At 40.6% G+C, this 24,835-nt stretch overlaps 1 protein-coding gene across 2 annotated transcripts in view; it reads right to left on the reverse strand.

The window, feature by feature from the left end:
• The window catches only part of CNTNAP5 (contactin associated protein family member 5), a 995,095-nt gene that overhangs the window by 114,134 nt on the left and 856,126 nt on the right, over positions 1-24,835 (reverse strand). For both annotated transcript variants that reach the window (XM_043488200.1, XM_043488201.1), the window contains one exon: positions 21,709-21,933. In XM_043488200.1, the coding sequence (XP_043344135.1) occupies positions 21,709-21,933 (225 nt within the window). The remainder of the gene's footprint in view (positions 1-21,708; positions 21,934-24,835) is intronic.

The following is a 24,835-nucleotide window of genomic DNA, read 5'->3' on the forward strand; positions in this document are numbered from 1 at the left end:
TCTCCAGTACCTTTGGCTGTGTGCTAATTTATCTTCCACCTTGCACGGATTTAGCTTTTCATTGTCAATTTATTGAAAAGCCTGACAAATGTCAATGGCCTCTGTTACAGGACACCCAGGCTTATTTAGTTATTGCTACAGAGAACTGGAAATTAAGACCTTCACAGGGAATTTACGTGTGCTGTTTCTTTGATTTTTATTGTTGAGCTTTCACTTGAACCATCAGGCATTTCTTCTTTAATCTCATTTTTCTTTTTAGAAGTCCCACTTACAGAGGGCAATTCAAACAACTAAAATCCAACAGTATTTATCATTATAGACTTGGTCGCACTTTTTCCTCTTTTTTAAATGTGGAATTTTACCTGTATCAAATTGCATCCCTTTTAAGATATTTTTCCTCTGATCTTTAACAAACTTTGAGAGGAAAAGTACCTCTCAAAATTAGAAGTAAGATGATAAGAGTAATCCATTTTTATAATCTCCTACTTAAATTTGTTCTTTCATTTTGGCTTCATTCATGGTTTTAAGTGAAGGTGTTAACCAGTTTCATCTGTTCTCCTTGATTGTTAGCTGTACTTTAGTGCACTACAAAAAATAAGACAGTGAACTCTTTCAAAGGTGAACCATTAGAATATACTTCTAAAAAATGCTCTTGGCTTAAAAAAAAAAAAAAATTGTGCCCTATTGTCATTAAGAGCTCTTAAGCAATGTCACTAGAATATGTTGTCTGTAACGGCAGAGCGTTCATCGTGTGTAGACACTGGGTCCCCACATGGCTCAAGAGCTGCACTGAGTCAGTCCTTGAATTAGCGTCACAGCAGTGGGTCCAGGAGATTAACAGAGGTTGTGACAATGTCTCTAGTAGGCTGCTGCAGAGAGTCAGTAAAAGGACACTTGGCATACTCTTTGGGAATGGACAAGGAGTGCTTCTTAGCACTGACATTAAAGTTGGACTTGAAGAAATTACTTGGCCAGCAAAGAAGTCCTGAAAGAGAGAAAGGAAAAAAATGCTTCGAGAAAAGAGCAAAGGTGAAAAGACCCAAAGAACATGATACATTCAATGATCTGAACATAACTCATTATGGGGAGAGGGTGGAATGAGGTGTGAGAATAATAAGAATTAAAACTTCATAGAAAAGCAAGAATCCAGAATGGAAGAGAGTTTGGAAATTAGCCCGAGGGCAATGAGGAGCAATCAAAAAATGAGTGACATGAATACATTTGAATTTTTTAAAAAAAAATCACCATAGTCAGAAGAGAGAATGGATTTAAAAAAGCACAGGCCTAGAGGTTCTTGGAGGTATTTGGACACTTTGGTAGTCTTATGATTCTGAGATCAGGGTGGCCAGAATAAGGATAATCAGAGTGGGAACATTAAAAACTGGAGAGCTAGAGGAGAGGCTGAGGAAGTCAATGCAATGCAAAGCGACTGAATAACACTGCGTGATTAATGAACTCTGGAGAGGCGAGAAAGAGGAAGACATGGATAAGACATCTTCCTGACTTGGGCGCTTGGGTAAATATAGAACATATCTCTGAGAAAGGGAAAAGTAAAGCAAGCAAATCTGCGCTTTGGTGGGGGCTGGGTAAAACTTGCCATCAGTCTGGGGAACGTGGAGGTATATGGGCAAGCCAAGTGAAGTCACCCCCTCAAGCAGTTTAGAGAATTCTCCCAAAGTCACAAATAGCCTACATAATCACTAACTGAAGTCATGAGAAGAGATGATCCATCTCAGGGAGGGTTTATCTTTTCTCCAAAAGAGCCAGAACTCCCACAAGCAGGCCAACATTTAAAGGGCATGTTAGTAAGTCAGAAAGGTCATCATCAAAAAGTCACAAATAGTAAATGCTAGAGATGGTGTGGAGAAAAGGGAACCCTCCTACACTGTTTGTGGGAATGTAAATTGGTGCAGTCACTATGGAGAATAGTATGAAGGTTTCATGAACAGTATGAAAAGACAAAAAGATAGGACACAGAAAGATGTACTCCTCAGGTCGGTAGGTGCCCAATATGCTACTGGAGATCAATGGAGAAATAACTCTAGAAAGAATGAAGGGATGAAGCCAAAGCAAAAACAACGTCCAGTTGTGGGATTGGTGATAGAAGCAAGGTCCAGTGCTATAAAGAGCAATATTGCATAGGACCCTGGAATGTTAGGTCCATGAATCAAGGCAAATTGGAAGTGGTCAAACAGGAGATGGCAAGAGTGAATGTCGATATTCTAGGAATCAGCAAACTAAGATGGACTGGAATGGGGGAATTTAATTCAGATGACCATTATATCTACTATTGTGGACAGGAATCTCTTACAAGAAATGGAGTAGCCATCATAGTCAACAAAAGAGTCTGAAATGCGGTACTTGGATGCAATCTCAAAAATGACAGAACGAGCTCAGTTCCTTTCCAAGGCAAACTATTCAATATCATGGTAATCCAAGTCTATGCCCTGAGCAGTAATGCTGAAGAATCTGAAGTTGAACGGTTCTATGAAGACCTACAAGACCTTCTATAACTAACACCCACAAAAGATGTCCTTTTCATTATAGGGGACTGGAATGCAAAAGTAGGAAATCAAGAAATACCTGGAGTAACAGGCAAATTTGGCTTTGGAGGACAGAATGAAGCAGAGCAAAGGCTAATAGAGTTTTGCCAAGAGAATGCACTGGTCATAGCAAACCCCCTCTTTCAACAACACAAGAGAAGACTCTACACATGGACATCACCAGATGATCAACACCGAAATCACATTGATTATATTCTTTGCAGCCAAAGATGGAGAAACTCTATACAGTCAGCAAAAGCAAGAACGGGAGCTTACTGTGGCTCAGATCATGAATTCCTTAGTGCCAAATTAAGACTTAAATTGAAGAAAGTGGAGAAAACCACTAGACAATTCAGGTATGACCTAAATCAAATCCCTTATGATTATACAGTGGAAGTGAGAAACAGAATTAAGGGACTAGATCTGACAGACAGAGTGCCTGATGAACTATGGATGGAGGTTCGTGACATTGTATAGGAGACAGGGATCAAGACCATCCCCAAGGAAAAGAAATGCAAAAAAGCAAAATGGCTGTCTGAGGAGGCCTGACAAATAGCTGTGAAAAGAAGGGAAGAGAAAAGCAAAGGAGAAAAGGAAAGATATACCCATTTGAATGCAGAGTTCCAAAGAATAGCAAGGAGAGACAGAGAGATAAGAAAGCCTTCCTCAGTGATCAATGCAAAGAAATAGAAGAAAAAATAGAATAGGAAAGACTGGAGATCTCTTCAAGAAAATTAGAGATACTAAGGGAACATTTCATGCAAAGATGGGCTCAATAAAGGACAGAAATGGTAGGAACCTAACAGAAGCAGAAGATATTAAGAAGAGGTGGCAAGAATACACAGAAGAACTGTACAAAAAAGATCTTCACGACCCAGATAATAACAATGGTGTGATCACTCACCTAGAGCCAGACATCCTTGAATGTGAAGTCAAGTGGGCCTTAGGAAGCATCACTACGAACAAAGCTAGTGGAGGTGATGGAATTCCAGTTGAGCTATTTCAAATCCTGAAAGATGACTCTATGAAAGTGCTCAATATGCCAGCGAATTTGGAAAACTCAGCATTGGCCACAGGACTGCAAAAGGTCAGTTTCCATTCCAATCCCAAAGAAAGGCAACCCCAAAGAATGCTCAAACTACTGCACAATTGCACTCATCTCACACTCTAGTAAAGTAATGCCCAAGATTCTCCAAGTCAGGCTTCAGCAATGCGTGAACTGTGAACTTCCAGATGTTCAAGCTGGTTTTAGGAAAGGCAGAGGAACCAGAGATCAAATTGCAAACATCCTCTGGATCATCAAAAAAGCAAGAGAGTTCCAGAAAAACATCTATTTCTGCTTTATTGACTACGCCCAAGCCTTTGACTGTGTGGATCACAATAAACTGTGGAAAATTCTGAAAGAGATGGGAATAGCAGGCCACCTGACCTGCCTCTTGAGAAACCTGTATGGAGGTCAGGAAGCAACAGTTAGAACTGGACATGGAACAACAGACTGGTTCCAAATAGGAAAAGGAGTACGTCAAGGCTGTATATTGTCACCCTGCTTATTTAACTTATATGCAGAGTACATCATGAGAAACGCTGGGCTGGAAGAAGCACAAGCTGGAATCAAGATTGCCAGGAGAAGTATCAATGACCTCAGATATGCAGACGACACCACCCTTATGGCAGAAAGTGAAGAAGAACTAAGGAGCCTCTTGATGAAAGTGGAAGAGGAGAGTAAAGTTGGCTTAAAGCTCAACATTCAGAAAACTAAGATCATGGCATCCAGTCCCATCACTTCATGGCAAGTAGATGGGGAGACAGTGGAAATAGTGTCAGACTTTATTTTGGGGGGCTCCAAAATTCACTCAGATGGTGATTGCAGCCATGAAATTAAAAGACGCTTGCTCCTTGGCAGGAAAGTTATGACCAACCTAGACAGCATATTAAAAAACAAGGACATTACTTTGCCAACAAAGGTCCATCTAGTCAAGGCTATGGTTTTTCCAGTAGTCACGTATGGATGTGAGAGTTGGACTATAAAGAAAGGTGAGCGCCAAAGAATTGATGCTTTTGAACTATGGTTTTGGAGAAGACTCTTGAGAGTCCCTTGGACTGCAACGAGATCCAACTAGTCCATCCTGAAGGAGATCAGTCCTGGGTGTTCCTTGGAAGGACTGATGTTGAAGCTGAAACTCCAATATTTTGGCTACCTGATGCGAAGAGTTGACTCATTTGAAAAGACCCAGATGTTGGGAAAGATTGAAGGCAGGAGGAGAAGTGGACGACAGAATATGAGATGGTTGGATGGCATCACTGACTCAATGGACATGAGTTTGAGTAAACTCTGGGAGTTGGTGATGGACAGGGAGGCCTGGCATGTTGAGGTTCATGGGGTCACAAAGGGTCATATACAACTGAGCAAATGAACTGAATTGAACTGATGAAGTTTCCTTAAGAAACTAATAAAAGAGTTGCCACATGATCCAGAAATTCCATTTCTTAGTGTATAAATGGACAAAATTTTAATTCAAAAGGTACATGCACCCCAATGTTCATAGCAGCACTATTCACGATAGCCAAGACATGGAAGGCATCTAAATGTCCACTAATAGACGAGTGGGTAAACAAGATGTGGAACATATATGTGATGGAATATTAGTCATAAAATTAAATAAATCACGCCATTTGCAGCAACATGGATGGACGTAGAGATTATCATACTAGGTAATGCAAGCCAGGGGCTTCCCAGGTGGCTCAGTGATAAAGAATCTGCCTGCCAATACAGGAGATGCTGAAGACGTGAGCTTGATCCCTGGGTCAGGAAGATCCCCTGGAAGAGGAAACAGCAACCCACTCCAGTATTCTTGCCTGGATAACCCCAGGGACAGAGGAGTCTAGGAGGCTATAGTCCACGGGGTTTCAGAGGATGGCACATGACTGAAGCAGCAGCGTACACGCATCACGTATATGTGGAATCTAAATTATGCTACGAATGAACTCATCTACAAAACAGAAACAGACTCATAGACATAGAGATCAGACTTGTGGTTGCCAAGGCAGAGGGCAGAGGGGAGGGCATGGACTGGGAGTTTGGGATTAGTAGTTGCAAACTAGTACATAGAAAGTGGATAAACAACAAGGTCCTAGTGTATAGCACAGGGAAGTCTATTTAATTTCCTATGATAAAACCATACCAGAAAAGAATATGACAATAATAAAATATATTATAACTGAAATCTGTATGATAGAAACTAACACAGCACTTCCTTTCAGTAAAATAATTTTTAAAAGTTAAAAGTGAAAGTGAAGTCGACTCTTTGCGACCCCGTGGACTAGCCCACCAGGCTCCTCTGTCCATGGGGTTTTCCAGGCAAGAGTGCTGGAGTGGGTTGCCGTTTCGTTCTCCAGGGCATTTTCCTGACCCAGGGATTGAACCCGGGTCCCCCGCTTTGCAGGCAGATACTTTACCCTCTAAGCCACCAGGGAAGCTAAAAGTTAAAAAGAAATAAATAAATGCCAACCTGGGGATAAGGTATCCTCGAGGAAAACTGAGGAGAAGTATCAAGCATTACTTACTCTGTCAAGCTCATGGACATGAAGACCTGAAACAGTTATAGCAATGAGGCCGCTTCTTACTGGTTCTAGCACAGACTATCGAAATAAAGTGTGCTTAACTGTTAAGGCAGTAGAATCACTTGTTATATTAAATGATTCCTATTAAATAAGTTCATTCATTTATTCTTCCATTTATTCCCTGGAGGACTCAATTCACTAACAGAGAACATGAAAATAGGGGATGCGTGCTGCTGTGCAGTGATTATCTAAAGTGCTCCAACCAATACTCTTCACCTCGTTACAGGCATTTATTGGTGGTGGGGAAAAGAAGCTGGGAGTTTTTAATTAACAATACTGTACATCTCTTTCTTTATGTTCAATTAATGGATTTGTTTTATGTTCAAACATGCATTTGAAGATTGTTTATAAAAATCATATATTTTAAAAGTCAAATAGTATAGAAAGAGGTGAGGAAGCAACCCCTGCCCTACTCCTTCTTATTTCAAGATCCTGCTCATATGCAGTTACTTTTAGTTCTGTGAATTTTCTTCTTTTTTTCCTTTAAATCTATTTTATTAAATATACTGCTAGTTCTCAACTTATAGATTTTAGACATTACATTACACTTTCCCACATTGGACAGTGAGAAAGTCTCTTTCTTGTACCCTGGTATCCCACAATCGAGATACATATTTTTTTTTCCTTTTCTTGCATGCTCAGTTATGTCCAGTTCTTTGCAACACCATGGACAATAGCCCACCAGGCTCCTCTGTCAATGGAATTGTCCAGGCAAGAGTCTGGAGTGGGGTTCTATTTCCTACTCCAGGGGATCTTCCTGATTCAGGGATCGAACCCACATCTCTTGCGTCTCCTGCATTTGCAGGCAGATTCTTTACCACTGTGCCACCTGGGAAACCCATAGAGGTATACTACTGTGCATTTTAGATAGGCTGGTTTTCAAAGTCTGTACTGTTGTGTCTGATGTAAGTACCACCCTTTGCTGGCATGTATCACTTGTGTGTTTTCTGTAAGAGTTCTCATATTAAGGCCTTATGGTGATATATTTCATTCAAGGCCAAGTTTTCTCAACCTCAAGGCTATTGATATTTTTGACTAGATTATTCTCTGTTTGTGTAGGGGGGTAGTTTACTGCCCTGAGTCTTTAAGATGTTTAGCAGCATCCCTAGCTTCTGTCCACTGTATACCAGTAACACTCACTTCTCATCTTGACGACGAAAAATGCCTTATAATAATGCAAAAGCTTCCTGGGCAGGGGGTGGGGGGGGGTGGGCAAAAAGTCTTATCCAGTTGAGAACCACTGGCCTGCCCTGTTGCTTACTAGGCCTCCTGCATGCTGTTATCCTGAAATGACCTTCCTGCTCTATACTGGATGATTGTTTCCTAGATCCCACATCTGTCTTTTTTAAATACTGCTTTCTTTGGGTAGAGCACATTATGGTAGGCTCTACAATGGCCCCAGTGATCCCTGCTTCCTAGTATCCATCCCCCCATATCACACGGTTCTCTCTGTCCTTGCTGAGTTTAGGCTGTCAATTAACCAAAAAAAAAAAAAAACACCACATGAGAGTTGTGAGTTAAGTGATATTTAGGGCAAAATGAGGACTATAGCCCAGGAGACAGCTTATCAGCTCTGAGAAACTGCTCTGAAGAGGTGGGGTGGAAGGTCAGTATTACATAAGATTTTATGGAAGTGGGGTATATGCAGTCAAGCACATATTTTGTCATAGGCTCATTGCTAGTAACATGGAGCAGATGTCACTCCTAATGATTTTAGTACTTTTCTAGATACCAGAAGATGCAAGAAATTTGGATCATAAAATATTCTGAAAATGCCCAACTATCTGAAAGGTCATTCTGCCAGCTTTTCCCAAAGCACAGAGTGCCTCTGTCTTATCTCTGCACTGAACCCCCTTGAGGAGTTGCTGAAGGGCGCTGAGCGCAGGGCTCACAATTTAATCCTTGTAGAGGCAAATGGCAGGTGCCGAGTTTTAGGTGACAGAGCTGTAAGAGACGCTGATTTCAGTCTGAAGTACGCTTCTTTTGTGTATCTGCCCAATCTTTCTCTCTCACCTCCTTCCAGCCCTTCCTCACTGTTTCCTCTGGGGGAAGCCACCCGACTAAATTCGGGAATGATTCTTATATAGCACTAGATAACCAATACATGCATAGCAAGCAGAGTTTTAATAAAGGTGCCAAAGCAGTTTTAAAGGACGATGTGAGATAACTCTGCCCTTTTATGTATGAATACATATTTATTTGGATCTTTGGATGAAAGATAGAGTCCTCACTTGAAAGTCATTTTCCCTTAGAATTATGAATATGCATTTCCATTGTCTTTGAACTTCCAGTGTTTCTGTTAAAAAGTCATATGCAAGTCTAAGTTTTGATCCTATTTTTAGCAAATTCAGGATTTTGCCTTTGTATATCTTCTACTGTTAATTATGCTGTGTGGGCTAATGAACATTCACATTCTTTTATCCTATAAAGTGTTTTCAATTACATCTTTGCTAATGGCCCTTCCCCAACTATTTTCTCTTTCTTGCAAATCATATTGGACATTTGGGGGGGAGGGGTGATATGCTTTTAATGGAGGGAAGTACAAAAACTTGATTTTGTTTTTTTTTTCAGGAAAGGCTTATTGGGGCCCCTACTGTAGCAGTGGGAAAAGAGAACAAACAACAAGCTCCCTTATTGACAATGGGCGAGTTAGTTCCTTATACAGGGTGACGAAGGTGTTTAGGGGTCAGGCTGGAAAAGCGGTTTGAGTGGCTTGCCCAGCAGACCTTGTACAGTACCCTGCTTTTGCCCCCAGCCCCCTGCTATTGGTCCAGGTTCCTCAAAATGGCAGTTTTCTTTCTTGATCTCTTTTTAAATTTTTTGTCCAGAATTTGCCCCAACTGTGCAAGCATGCAGTTATTTTTATGGAGAAGTTGGGCTCTTCTATGGAAAAATCTTCCCATCTTTTGCATGGTAAAAGAAAATCCTCACTATGAGCTCTTGGAAGAGGGCAAAAATAAAGCTAGGAATTCAGCTCCCAGTGTATAGAATTCACTTAATTTCTACCTTCAGCCTTGCATCTCTCTCAGCCTTACCCCCACAGCTTTGATCCCTATTGGTTCAATTCCTATAAGCTACATAATAAATTTCTAATCTCATGAGATGAAGGGGAAAAGGAACCTACTTTCTTGGCAGAACACAGAAAAGTGGGTCGAAAGTCAACATCTCCCTCTGCAAACTTAACACCATTTGCCCCAACTTCATGTCTCAGGGCAGGCTCTGTGGAGCACAAACCAACCCAGGTCTGAACCTCCCCAGGGTGCCTTCCTGTTAGTGTTAGCCTTCAAAGAGGCCTGAAAGGAAGCAGTGTTAACTTCCATCTGTTGCCAATTTCCATCCTATCCTAAGCTCTCTCATTTGTCCTTTTTGTCTTTTTGAATTCCTACATTTCAAAAATTTTAAATTTCTTTCTGTCACAGTGGAGCAGTTTAAGAAGAGAGTAACAATAAATGTGTGCCTTTATACTCCACATTCAAATACGAGCATGCCCTTGTTACACGTGATTTTTCTAAAAAGATTTCTCAGAAAAGTTTTGCTGAGCCCTATTCCCTATTATTAATGATAATTGTGAACTCGCTTGCTCTCCGGAGGGAGCACCCCCCATGCACTATTTCACTTCGAAAGTTCAGCTGGGGGTGACGCCGAGCCAGCTGGCTAGTCTCGGTGTTGGGTCTTCAGCCAGTCCCTGCAACTGGCACCAGAGGAAGCGGCGCCAGGAAGGAGCGCGGTTTCTCTTTCCACTCGACAGCCCCGCGTGCTGCAGTGTGAACCACCGTGCAGCTCCCAAGTGCGAGAGGCAGCTGGCGGTGCCTTGCGTTGGCGACGCATGCCCAGACATTCCAGCGGGTCTCAGCACTCCTCTCACTGTGCCCCACCATCTCTCTCTGGCCCATCTGTTCTATGTTACCAGGTCTACACTAAAGGGTAATCAATTTACACTCTTGTGTTAGTTCAGGTGTATAGCAAAGAGATTGAGATTACATACATACATACACACACACACATATATGTGTGTGTGTGTATATATATATATATATATATATATATATATATATATATGTTCTTTTTCAGATTCTTTTCTATTGTAGGCTATAACAAGACATAGACTATAATCCCCTGTGCCAGGTCCCTGTCATTTATATATTTTCTATGCATCGGTGTGTATATGTTAATCCCAAAGTTCTAATTCATCTCTACCCATACCCTCTGGCATACATAAGTTTGTTTTCTATGTCTGTGCATCTATTTCTGTCTTGTAAATAAGTTCATTTATATCATTTTTTTTAGATTCCAGATATAAACAATATCATATGATGGTTGTCTTTCTCTGCCTGACTTATTACACTCAGTAATAGAATCTCTAGGCCAATCCATGTCTGGCCTTCCTTTTAAATAGAGTCCCATAAGCAAGGCGCTGTAGAGTGAATACGGCATCCGGGACAGTGCACACACATTAAATGAAAGCTAAAGCAAATACCAAAGAGAAACTGACAGGTTTCACGGGAGAGGTGTACACAATTCAAGGAGAGGTAAGAGCACAGAGCAAAACAGTTTATAAAATAGAAGGTGAGCCTAGCAGTGTTCGATCTTCAGCCCCACTAGTTCAGCTGTGTGCTCGTGAACAAGTCACTGAACCTCTCTGTGCCTAAGTGTCCTCGTCTTTAAATGGAAAAATGGCACAGCCTCCATAGCTGTCGGATGGGAATTGAATGAATGAATGCATGTAGAGCGCTAAGCTTGCCGCTCTGCACACATTAAGTGCTTTATAAAATCGGCTGCTATTAACCGCATTCTGGTCGAGAGGTTGAGGGAAGTTTCTTGAGGACTGTGGTGGGAATTTAAACTGGACTCTGACAGTTAAAACTTGTTCACCATTACCCCCACTTCAGTGCTGGACAGAGGATCCAGTTTCCAGAGCCCTCATTTCTAGGCATCGAGAGGTCAAGCTACTTATTAAAGTGGGAACACATTTTCAATAACTTTAAATTAAGAGCAATAATGATAATCCAAGACTGACTGGCTACACAAAAGGTAATTAACTGCACAGAAAACTGAATGAGCCCTGGGCTTGGGCCTTCTGCTGAATTTGTTCCACATCTTGAGATAAAAGTATTTACAGGTCAAGTGGTCAAAGGAGAATAAAAACATGTCTTTTATCTGAGAAAAGCTTTCTTTGCACTGACTTCAACTACTTTCTTAATCTATAAGCCTCTAATTAGAGTTTCTCAACCCTCTCCATTAGGCTTTAAAAAAGAGAATCAAGGGGCCTCAGTCACCAGCCAGCTCTTTGGTCTGTGTAGTAATAACCCTTCTTTGTCTTTATCCCGCATTTTTCATCCGATTTCCTTCAGACCTTTTACAAACAGGATCTCATTAATCCTCAAGAGCACTGCTGTGAGACCCTTGACCACTGCAACTATCCCAAATTTACGGTGAAGAAACCAAAGCACTCAGGGCGGGCCTTTCCTCTCCTTACCAGCAATGAAGCGTACGAGCAGATGATATTTCTCTCAATTCTCACACTAAACGCACTCATGACAGTTGTAAGCAACCAGCCCTGATGAAGTAAACAGTTACTCAGTTCCTGGAACACTTCTGAAGAGTGGTTTAAACTTGGAAAGTATGAAAGTGAGAAGACCAAAGAAGCCTCCAAAAAGGATAATCAAAGCAAGCCAGTTCCACAAAGCCCGGCTGCCCAAACAAGCTGCCACTCACAGGTATATCGCAGGGGACAGGGGAGGATCTCAGGAAAGTCATTTTAAAAGACATTAATAGAATCTTTATTTATATTCCTGCCCATAATCACTAAGGTGCTTTCTGGATGTCCTGGGAGGAGCTGCCCTCTCTCTCCAATATTTTGTTGTTCAGCCACTCAGTCGTGTCCAACTCTGTGCAACCCCACGGACTGCCGCACACCAGGCTTCCTTGTCTTTCACCATCTCCCAGAGTTTGCTCAAACTCACGTCCACTGAGTTGGTGATGCCATCCAATCATTTCATCCTCTGTTTCCCTCTTCTCCTCTCGCCCTCAACCTTTCCTAGCATCAGAGTCTTTTCCAGTGAGCTGGCTCTTGCCATCAGGTGGCCGAAGTATTGGAGCTTCAACTTCAGCATTAGTCCTTCCAGTGAATATTCAGGGTTGATTTTCCTTAGGATTGACTAGTTTGATCTCCTTGCTGTCCAAGGGACTCTTGAGAGTCTTCTCCAACACAACAATTCAAAAGCATCAATTCTTTGGTGCTCGGCCTTCTTTATGGTCCAACTCTCACATCTATACATGACTACTGAAAAACCATAGCTTTGACTATGCAGACCACTGTTGGCAAAGTGATGTCTGTAAACCTATAAAGTCCCCTCATGGAGCCTATGGTAGTCTTTGATTACCACCCAACACTTACTAAGTACATCCCTCTTTCTCCTACTAGATTCAAAATACATAATTCCATCCAAGAATACTGAGGCCAACGATGTGCTGGGTACTCTGTTAGGTGTTAATGTTAAGAAAATCAATTGTATGTGGAAACTAACCTCAAGAATCACCCAGAAGCCAGCTACACCATATTAATATTTTTTTTTTCAGTTTTCAGCATCAAGGACAGTTTGTCCAGCTCATGATAGTTATTAGGGACTGAAAGTTTGTATTCCCCTCAAATTCAGATGTTGAAGCCCTAATCCTCAGTGTGGCTGTATTTGGAGATGGACCCTCTAAGGAAGTAACTATGGTTAAATGAAATTACAAGGGCTGAGCTTTGATCTAATAGGAACAATGCCCTTTCCAGAGGAGACAGTGTAGAGCCCCTCCACCCCTCTCTGCTCTCCTTTACTGAGGAAAGGCCGTGCGATCCTACAGCGAGAAAGTGGTGCCCGCAACCAAACAGAAGACTTCCCACAGACGTGAACCCTGCTGGCACACTAGTCTCAGATGTTCCGTCTCCAGAACTGGAAGAAAACGCATTTCTGTAGATGGAGCCACCCAGTTTTCAACATTTTGTTAGGGCAGCCCCAGCTGCCAGTAGGTATTCAATAGATGTTTGCAGTTTGAATTGTATTTTGTTATTTTTGTTCACCTTATTTCCATGTTAGTCTTTGATTACCACTCTTCTCAAGGGCTTGGCACACAGAGTCAGTAGCTGCCATTCCCTCTATTTTAAAGATTTCCTAGACGCGGGCACAGGTTATTCAGCCCACTCCACTGCCCGAGGGCTGGAGGTGAGGGGGGGCCTTTTGTAGGCACTTAGCTGTGCCTCCCCAGCCGCACCTTGCTGGGCCTGGTCTTTCAGGATGAAGAACTCGCTTCATCCATCCTATGTATATACCTTTATCTTATGTTTTGTTTTGTTTTTTTCCCTCTCTCTTTCTTTTAGAAACATCAGACAAGTTTCCCAAGGTCTCATTCAGAGGGCATTTGAGAAAGTCGTTCTTAACGTTTTTTTTTTTTTTTTCTGAAGTCATGTCTTTGTACATCAAATGATGCCATCTGCGCCTGGTGACAGCAGTTTATGTGAAGGGTGGGCACCCATGTCTCATCTTTTTCCTTCCTCAGGGGAATGCCCGATTCATCAGGTACTCTGACTCTAGCGAATGAACAATGTTTATGTCCTCTTTGTATTCAAATTGCATCCAAGTTATCTTGAAGCCTACAGTTCACATGCATGCTCACCCAGGCATGCAGATAATTCATATTATTTTGTAATCATGAGTAAGAAAATACATGGTTTTTCGTATTTTACTGTCTATGCAGCCCATCCTCTTGCATCATCTCATTTGATCTTTATCTTAGACTGATTGAGCTTCTATAACAAAATATTGTAGACTGAATGACCCCAAAATTTTATTTTCTGACAGTCCAGAAGGCCAGCAAAACCTAGGAGCCAGTCAATTCAGTTTCTGGTGAGAAGTCTATTCATGGTTCACAGACATCCACCTTCTCACTGTGATTCCACATGGCAGTGATAGAAAGACAGAGAGAGATAGGGACGGGGAGAAAGAGAAAGAGGAGAGAAGGAGAGCGAGGGAGAAGAAAGGTCTGGTCTGGCACTGACCTATCAGATCAGGGCTCCCCCTTAGGACCTCATTAGCCTCATCATCTCATTATTCTAAATACAGACACAGTAGAGTCAGGTCTTTAACATGCCTTTTATGGGGACATGATTCAGTCCAGAGGATTAATAATCCTCAAGGACCTCTGAGCATACCACAAAAACATTAAGCCCCTACAACAAAGACTAGAGACCTAAGAATCATGACCAAAATCCAGTTTTACTTGTCACATCTCCATTTCTCCTCTCAGGCCCACCCCACGGTATGGTGGACTAACTGAATAATGATACTGGAGACGCCATTTGCTCCTGCCTGTATCACTGTCCTTCCTCTAGAGGAAGTGACTTCTCAAGGTCACAGTCATATTACTGTGATGTAGAGGACAGAGGGCCAGCAGGACCTGGGATCTCCAAGCAAAAAATGACTGGAAAGCTCAGAAATGTAGCAAATGAGCCAACCCAAACAAAGTCAGGGTGATATAAAAAGCCTTGGGAATTTTAAATTCCAAGCAGCAAAGCATCGCTTGATATAAGCCCAGAGATAAAAGTGATCGGGGTTTAGTAAGGTCAAGGAGACATGCCTTCAGATGCATGCTTTTCTCAAGCTGTTTATCAGAATTCCTGTGACTCTGAGGAATCTCAAGCATATGCCAGTGTCAGAGACAGGTGATGGGGGCGGCATGAAACTTGGAAAGTCTCCCTTGAGGAAGTAGCCACAGTGGCCCTGGCTACAGCTGTTGAGGACTGTGCTTTGACGACACTCCCTCTCGGGAGACCTTTTCATCCCTATCTCCCTTGAGTCAGTCTGTTCCAAAGGTGAAGTGTCTGGGTTCATCATTATTCCCTCCAAGCTGTGTTCAATCACAAATGCAGACAGTGCATCTTATGAATATATTGACATATGGTAAAAAAAAAAATTATAAAAAGGAAACTGCTGAAGGAAAGTCAGATAGATATACCATTTGGTGTGGGAGGGCAGCTGAGGAGCCAGAGGGAAGGTGACCTGGAGTCCTGTTTGGATTTTGTACAGAAGTGATTTCACCCAGATTGATGGTCTTAAAATGATCACACATTTTAAGCTTATTTTTTTTTAAACCTGCCATCAAAGAGTCAAGATGAACAGATGATAAAAGAGTAGAAAAGGGAATTTATTGGTTTAAAAAAAAATTTCATAAGTACTGGGGATAAAAAGGAGAAAATGAGGAACAATCAAGACAACTTATTTTATTAACAAGTATAATGTCTGCGTAAAGAACACTGACATCTTTCAGGGACCAATTTAAGAGTCACTACCTCCATGAAGGATTTTCTGACCCTGCCTCCCAGGAAGACTTGCTCACTCTACCTGGAACAGGCCTCTATGCTAGCCATGACACATGACACATCGTTGCCTTTATTTGCTTTTTTCTTTGTCACTAGACTAGGCTGGTTAAGGGCAGGACAAGATCTTGTCTATCTCTGTCTCTCCTACACATGAAATAGTGCCTGCCGCACGGAAGGTGCTCTGTGAATATTTATTAAATGACAAGTTTGAAGGAGAACTTCCTGGTACTGAAGGAAGGCAGAACCATCACACTCAATAAAATGCTGTGAAAGTTAAATGTCTCTTCAGAACATTCTCATCTTCTCTAAACCTCCTCCTTCTACCGCTCCCTCTCCTCCAATTGTCATTGCCTGTGGTCCCAAACCCCAGGTTCTGGAGGCACAGTTGCCTTCTCTTTCCTAAGGACTCTCTGACCCCAAAATGTCTCCCTTTCTGCCTCTGTTTTGCCATCTCAGAAATTAAAATCCTTTTCTTCCTCTAGGAAGAACCTGTTTTCATTTGAAAAGACAGCAGCAGCTTAACCTGAATGTCTCTAACTGGAGAAAATTCAAGAACAATGATAAAGGACAAAAGAGAATTCTAAAGCTGCCAGATTAAACCCTGCCAAGGAGAAATCTACAAGCATGGCTTTGAATTCCATTGCTCTGTCTCCTCTGGCCTGGATGCCCTTATTAAATACATTTGCAAGCCAGGAATTTTGTTCAGTATTTATACAGCTCATCTACTGGTCTCCAGGCCCTGGCTTCTTAACCCAGAGTGCCAAAATTGAAGCCATTTTGTATGATGTTGGCCGTGGGCATTTTCTTCCTCTTGAGAACAAAGAAAGACTCATTTTAAGAGTGACCCTCTCCTCATAATTTCCACTGGATTCCCAAAGTTGTCTTAAATCAAACGTTAAGAAAGCTGTCCTAACAGAAAGCATTTCCCTCCACCTCAGAAGGTGAATCAATCCTATTATAAAATCCTTTCCATTGCCGTACACCTGAAACTACACAGCATTGTAAATCAACTATATACCAACAAAAAAGCTTTTAGATTCCTGCCAAATTTACTATCAAGTTAACTATCTTTGCTTTCCTAATTACTGTCCCAAAATTGACTATCTTTGCCGCCCTACTCTTTCTTTTTTGTTTTTAATCTGTAAGTATTCTTTACTTCCATTAATATTTTTGGAGGCATATTTTCCACTGAAATGTATCAAAGTTGTATTAAAAATATTTCTAATTTGCTACAATTCAGTGTTCTCCATATCTTTCTCTAGCAATGAGATTAGTGACCTAATACTATGAACATACTGGGAACCCATTGTAGGAATCCTTATTTTCCCAGAAAAAAAAAAATCTCTTTTTATTGATGTTGCTGTGGAAGAAATGAAGGTAGTAATAAAATCTTGGCTAGTGGGCTTACTATTTACAAAGCTGCAGTAATAACAATCGTGTACGAATACTATATAGTATTTTCCAATATCAGCAGCACATCGCTACACAGTAATTCATCTTTCTTAACAACAGCTTTATGAAGGAGACAGGTATTGTTCTCTGTGACTAAGTGAAGTAAGTTAGACAGAAAGATAGATATTCTGTCATATGATATAACTAACTTATAAGTGAAATCTAAAAGAATAATACAAATGCACTTATTTACAAACTGGAAACAGACTCAAAAAACAAACTTCTGGTTACAAAAATGGAAATGGGGGTGGGGATAAATTAGGAGTTTGGGACAACAGATGCACACTATTGTGGCAGGTGGGTTCATTACCACTCGCCCCACCTGGGAAGCCCAACTTACGGAATACCAATTCTTAACTCCTTATAGAAGCGTTTCCAAGTCTATGACTGAAGCTCTAGTAAAAAGAAATATAAATGTAAGACTACACAGAAGGGGAAAAGAGAATTGCAAAGTCTAAAACTTGCCAAGAAATTAAGAGGTTGTTTTTCTCTGCCATCTACTCCTAGAGTTCCTATTACAGTTTCTCTAAAAAATCATGTAATTATTTTTTGAAGACCTCCAATGACAAACTCACTGTCACACAACGTATTTTCCTGTTTATTTGCTAAGTCATGTCCAACTCTTGTGACCCCATGAACTGTAGTCCACCAAGCTCCTCTGTACATGTGATTTTCCAGGCAAGAATACTGAAGTGGGTTGTCATTTCCTTCTTCAGGGGATCTTCCTGACCCAGGGATCTAACTCACATCTCCTGCATTGGCAGGCAGATTCTTTACCAGGCATATTACTCTACAGTTATAATCTCTGAATTTCTAGTAAATTCATCCTTAAAGTTAGGCAAAATCTAACTTACAGCTAGATTGCTTGAGAGATCCAGGCAACTGAAGTCCCTTTATCTAGACTGTCTTTGAAAAAGCTAAAGGTTGTGTTTGAGTCTCTCTTCTTTCTTGTTTGAGACAGCACTGTACCCTGTATCCTGCTTGTTTTGGTCAGTCTCCCTAGGTCCTGATCCTGGGCAGGGGGACTAGTAATGACCCAGAGACATAGTAACCCCACTCCTGGACATGTACCTACATTAAACCATAATTCAAAAGACACATGCACCCTTATAGTGACAGCAACAACTATTTACAATAGCCAGGACATGGAAGCAACCTAAATGTCCATCAAGAGATGAATGAATAAAGAAGATGTGATACATATAAACAAAACACTATTACTCAGACATAAAAAAGAAATGGAACTGGGTAATTTGTAGATGTGTATGGACCTAGAGTCTGTCACACAGAGTGAAATATCAGGAAAATAAAACAAATATCATATATTAATACATGTATGTTTAATGTAGAAAAATGGTACAGATGAACCTATTTGTAGGGCAGGAGTAGAGACTCAGATGTAGAGAATGGACTGGTGGACACAGGGGCGGAAGGGAGGGTGGGATGAACTGAACGAGTAGCGTTAAGATATAACTAGCGGAATCCTCCTGTGTAGCCCAGGGAGCTCAGCTGGGTTGTCTCTGCTGACTCAGAGGGCTGGGATTGTGGGGAAGAGAGGGAGGGCCCACAGGAAAGGGGTATATGTATGCATGCATTCCATTCATTTTGTTGTACAACATTGTAAAGCTGCTATGCCTCAGCTAGAAAAAAGAATGAATGAATGAGCACACATCTTAGTGGTTTCTCTGTAGGAAAAAGAGATGGCAGGAAATGTCTAGCATCCTGAATCATTGAGTCTTCCAGCACTACCTATTTCAACAAGAGTTTCCTAGAACCTTGGGGTAGGAGGAGGTGGAGGTGGGGAATAGTAATTCTCTGAATTACTGAGTGAGGGGAGGGAGAACACTCTATTACTAACCACAGCTTGGAAATCCATTTCCTATATATTAGACTGATCTGTAAGACTTTTACACCAGCCCTGAGATTTAAGCTTTAGCCAACAAACACAGCATACGTATCTCCTTGCTTCCAGCATTTAGCCAGGGTTTCAAGCATGTAAATGCCTTTCGGGTAGGTAGAGCTTTCAGTGAAGTGAGGCTTTAGAGTATAAGAAAATAGAGGTTAAGACAGAATTCATGAATGCCTTCCAACCAACAAGGACCTACTATACAGCACAGGGTTAGTATAACCAATAAGGTAAAAGAATCTGAATATAATAGATAATGTATTGCACAGGGAATTATACTCAATATTTTATAATAACCTATAAGGGAAAAGAATCTGAAAATAATAGATATGTATATATAACTGGGCCTCCCTGGTGCCTCCGAGAGTGAGAATCCGCCTGCAGTGCAGGAAACCCAGGTTCAATCTCTGAGTCGGGAAGATCCCCTGGAGAAGGGAATGGCTACCCACTCCAGTATTCTTGCCTGGGGATTTCTGTGGATAGAGGAGCCTGATGGGCTACAGTCCATGGGGTCTCAAAGAGTCGGACACGACTAAGTGACTAACAAGTGAATTACAGAAAATTGTTTCATATGTAACTGAATCACTATGTCGGACACCTGAAACTAACACAACATTGTAAACCACATACAATTCAGTTATAAAAAAGAATGTCTTCCAGTTAAGCTTATTTAAAATGTGCTGCTTTTCAAGCAATTTATTTTAATATATATATATATTTAATATTATATATATATATATAACATTTTTCATTTATCCCTTAGGATTCAGACTACCTACTCGACTTTAGGAGGAAAGACTGAAACCCGGCTCTTCTCACTGTGGCGTTTTAAGCAAGTTATTGAAGGTCTGTCTACAGGCCTAGGGCTTCCCTGGTGGTTCAGTGGTAAACCCTCAGACAGAGGCGTCTGGTGAGCTGCAGTTTAGGGGGTCACAAGAGAGCTGGATTTGACTTAGTGACTAAACAATAAATAACAACTATATGCATTAGATTCTACAAACCTAAGATACTGATTATATTAATACCATGAATTACACAGGATTATAGTGAGGCTTAAGTGCTTTTTACATTAATTAGAATTGTGCCCAGGTTTACAGTTTATATATATATATATATATATATATATATATATATATATTACTATTATATATATAATAATAATATATATAAATAATAGAGTATACAAAGTAATAGATATGTAATCTGATATAGTTATTTTTGATATGCATTATCTGTATCCATAAGAAAGTGTATCTGAGCAGGTACTAATGTGCCCATAGAACCATAGCCAAAAGATGCTTTGAGGAAATCTTTCATCTCAGTTCTCTGTAACCATCTGACTATAATTCAATCACATCAGAGGAGAATGATCTAGTTTAGAGGAAAGATTACTGATTATCCAGAGACCCGGCATCTGGTCCCAGTTGTCATGAGTTAGCTGGCTGGCCTAACTCATGGTTAATCAGTTAATCCATGCCTCTGTGTCCTCAGCCAGCCTTACTGACCTTACAAAGATATTACAGTGACAAGATTAAAAAACTGACATGCTGCTATAATGGTCCTAATCATACAAAATCTGCTAATAAATAAGATGTCTAATAACACGCAATGTTTTCCTTTTCTCTTGCAGAATCTCTTAAGAGACTTGGTTGGCCATTCGTTATCCCTATTTCTCTCTTTTTTCTTCCCTTCCATGTTGCTTTCAGAATGAATGAGTCCTTTAGAGTTAGCCGTTGTTACTACTATTGTAAATCAGGCCCAATTCAACCCATGGTCTGAACATTATTCTTAATTTTCTATGTCATAAAAAGCTGGAAAGCAAGATGATATGTAGAAGAATAAATCCAAGGAAAATAGAGGAAGAGAAATTTCTAGAGTTTCCATCTAAGGTCTAAAGAGGGCACAGAGTATATCCCTGGCTTCCTGTATGCCACCATCCCCACCCCCATAGTCCATCCCTGTGATGGGTGGTCCAAAAGCCCAAACTCATCTCACTATATTGCAGGTTACAAGAGAAGAAAGACGTTCTTGATCATAAGAAAGAGTTACTTGAGAATAACACAATATATGGTTCTCCACCTCTGCCCTCTTAGACTGTTCTAACCATTCTCTAGGATTTTGATCTCAAAGTGTCCTTGGCCATGACTGCATAAATGATTCTCATCACTGCAGGGTGGAATTAAGTCATGCGAGGAGGGAACCTGGCTTCTGCTAACAGACGTCAAAATGCTCATTGTTGATGTCCGTCAACATTCCTTGTATGAACTGGATTCTCACCCCTTCATTCTTCAATCTTTGTGTATTTCACTCTGCCACATTCTTTCCAACACCCGATTCCCGGCACCCAGCCCCACACTCCACAAGGTTATGACTCACTTATATCGCTTCTCTTTAAGACCGAGGCAATCACCGTCTATTAATACAGCCTGCATTTTTGCCAGTTGTTTTAACAGCCCTCAGTAAAGGATCCTGCAGCATAGATGACAGGATATATGTGATGCGTGTCCTTCTGAAATTCAGATATGCTGATGATCTCCTTTATTCTTAATGGATTCCAGCACAGAATAAATAATAAAGAATGACTGCTACATAGTTTAAGTAAATTAAAATCAATGTGCTTGCAACTTCGGCAGTGAATTGACACGGGACCTGAGTACCAGTGAAACTCATTAGGGAAAGCACAACCAAAGGTTGGTCTGGAGATCTGGAAATAAGCTGCCCAGTGGGACCAAATTAAAACTGAAATTATGCAGCGTTCTGGAGGGCATGCACTGGCCCTCCAGTCCAGAACGACACTCCACAGGCTTTATGCAATCGGAACTCACCATTCTTGCAGAGCAGGACAGCCAGGAAGTCCTGAGAAGAAGAATTGATATACAGCAGGAGGCTGGGTGCCTGGGCTGTCACAAAGCTCAGGGCAATGTGTTCTTTGGATAGGGCTGCATCCGCGTAAATCGCTGAGGAAGAGAGGCTCACATTCTTGGTCACCGGGTAGGGTTCTTGAAACATGTAAGTCACTGAAGTGCCAGCCTCAAAAACAGCAGAAACCTCTGCAAAATATCAGAGAGGAAAGCACACATTGACACATTCAGGAGACCCATCATTGCTTGTTTACTGTTCGTTTCTACACATCGGTCACTGTGTGAAGATTACATGAATTATAGACTGTGCTTCCTACGATAATTTTAAACCGGCAGAAATCACCATTCCTATTTACAAAGGAGAAACATGAGGCTTGTCGGGGTTAAGCACCTTGAACAAGGTTGCACAGCTAGAAGAGAGAGCTCAGATGTGCGTCGTGAGATGTCGGTCCAGTTTCACATATATTTGCAGAATAACTACCATGTGCCAGGCTGATTTCTTTAGAAACAAAGATGAGATGTCCCTACCTACTGCACAGTAGAAAGAAACTGCCTTGGGATTATCTTCCCTTCAAAACTGAAATCCTTACAATTTTTATGTTTTTCTCGTGGGTCAGGAGGATGCTGAGTGGGCACAAAACTACTGAGAGTAGGATCCTGGGAAAAAGCAATTCTCCGTGGTATTGCATTAAGGGTGAGGACCAACAGAAATGGAGGGGCGGAAGGCTGTGGAAACAGTAGGAAAGGCACAGGTATCCAGCTCCTGGATCAATTATTTTATTTTACTTATTTCAGTGAAGGACAGTTGATTTACAAGATTGTGATAGTTTCAGGTGTATGGCACAGTGATTCCGTTATACGTACATGTGCATCTATTCTTTTCAAATTCTTTTCCCTTATAGGTTTTTACAAAATATTGAGTATAGTTCCCTGATATGTAATAGGTCTTTTTTGGTTAAAGAAGAACATGCAAATCTACATCTATATAACATGATTAATTTCTCTTTTTCCTGAATGATAGGTTGACTATCCCCATGAAATTCTCTGATTGAATCGGTGACACCTAAAACATAATCAACCTAGCTTTTGCGTCCTAATTCCATTGCAGATTTCTTCTACTTCTGTGAAACTTCTATAATAGTTTGTAATGGTGTCAAAAGAAAATTAAAGTGGCATATTTATGCATATTGCTTAGCAGGTTGGGAATAGCAGTTCCTTTTTCACTAAAAGTTCAAGAGAAAGTGTTTCGTATTTCTGATGCAGATTAGAACAGCATCAGTACTCCTCATTACAGAGATATACACAGAAACTGGTAACTGGGAGGATTCTAGCTGGTCATCAACTTCACTCAAGCACGTTTCTTCTTTGTTTTCAAGCTCTTTTCATAAAGTGAATCTTTTCAGGGACATGTGGCCTGTGTTTTGAGCTACTATCTCCTATTTAAAAGAGTAATGGCCTTTATGGGATGTTTGTGTGTGTGTTCAAATATAATATAATTCAGATCATTCTGTATATTAAATACTAAGTATATTAAATGTACATTCATATTACAGTTTTCTTTATACTTAGGACAGTAAATTAAAATGAAAAACACTTTTAAAACTAGAGTTGTCTTATCAAATTTCTGTCTTTCCTCCTCCCCTAGCCTCAGTTATAACTATTTTTATTACTTAGACATTGTGAATTTTAATTTAAATTCAGCAAAACACATGAATTTGATTTATTCTCTGTTTCTTTTCTTTTATAATCTAAGAATTTGAGCTCTCTGATCATATTTAAGCCCTCTGATTAATCTGAACATCTGAAACCATTGGGCTAAATGGCAGAAAAATCTTCACTTGAAGGTGATTGTTATTAATAACCATCATAAAACTCTAGGATCACAACAACCAACATTAGCGACATCCTTTCAGCACCTACCTCATTGAAAGAACTGTGCTGATTAGATTTTGAGAAGACAGGACACATGAGAAAGAAATAAGACTGGTGGAACGTGGCCTTGGATGTGATGTGTGAATGACAAAGACGGTGAATCCCGGAGCGGGATCCTTCTGTGGTCAGGAGCCGCCTGAGAAGACTTGGAAGAGGAGCTTGGTAATGACTAGGTCTGAAAGTGTGTAAGGAGTTCAGAGGCGGTGCGGGGAGACTAGGTGATGCTGCTGAGGACCTGTGCCCCTGGTAGCCTCAGAGCAGATTAGCCTGCACCTGGACCCTGCTATGACCTTCTCCTGCTCTCTCAAGTGACTCTGTCAAGCTCCGGCTAACAGACAGGAATGAATTCAGTCTCACGGTGAGGAGAAGGGCTGGGAGAAAGGATGGAAAGGAACAGCACACAGTAGGAGCTCAATAAACAACTGGTCTTAATAATAGAAGTAGATTTAGAATTAGAGCAAGTATAAAGATTAGGCCTTAATGAGTAGGCGAGCAGCTCTATAGACTCAGTCAGGCTGTACTTGATTTAGAAAAACTTCAAACAAACTGAAAGTAAAGGAAAGAAATGAAAATTTGAATGCTGAGTGGATATTTCACACTATTCAAAAATCATGAAATTTTTCTTATTAATACCAGTCTTATGGATACATGTTTTTATGAGTTCTTATCTTTTAATGATACATATTATAATATTTACAGAAGAACATATATGATACCTGGAATTTGCTTCACTATAACAAAAGAGGAGGAAGGATGATAACCTATAGGTGAAATAAAAATGATCATGAGTTAATAACAGTTAAAGCTAAGTGAGGGATGCATGGAAATTCTGAAACTTTTCTCTCTATTGCAGTACATAATTTAATTTTTCTGCAATAAAAAGTAAAAAAAATAAGTTGACAGGAAGGTAAATATCAATCATATCATTTTTTCAGTAAGTTTTTGACAATTGCTAAATTACTAAATATATGTATACTATTTTTCACTGAAATTCCATTAATAAGGGAATAATCAATACATATGCTTATCATAGCATTATTTATGTACAAAATTTGGGGTAATCTAAAATTCCCAAATAATGATACAGGCAATTTACTGACACTTTATATGCCAGGCATGATCTCAATTGCTATGTGAAGTGCTTGTTAAATTTCCATGA

Source organism: Cervus canadensis, chromosome 15 (assembly GCF_019320065.1).
Source record: "Cervus canadensis isolate Bull #8, Minnesota chromosome 15, ASM1932006v1, whole genome shotgun sequence".
Classification (NCBI taxonomy): Eukaryota; Metazoa; Chordata; class Mammalia; order Artiodactyla; family Cervidae; genus Cervus; species Cervus canadensis.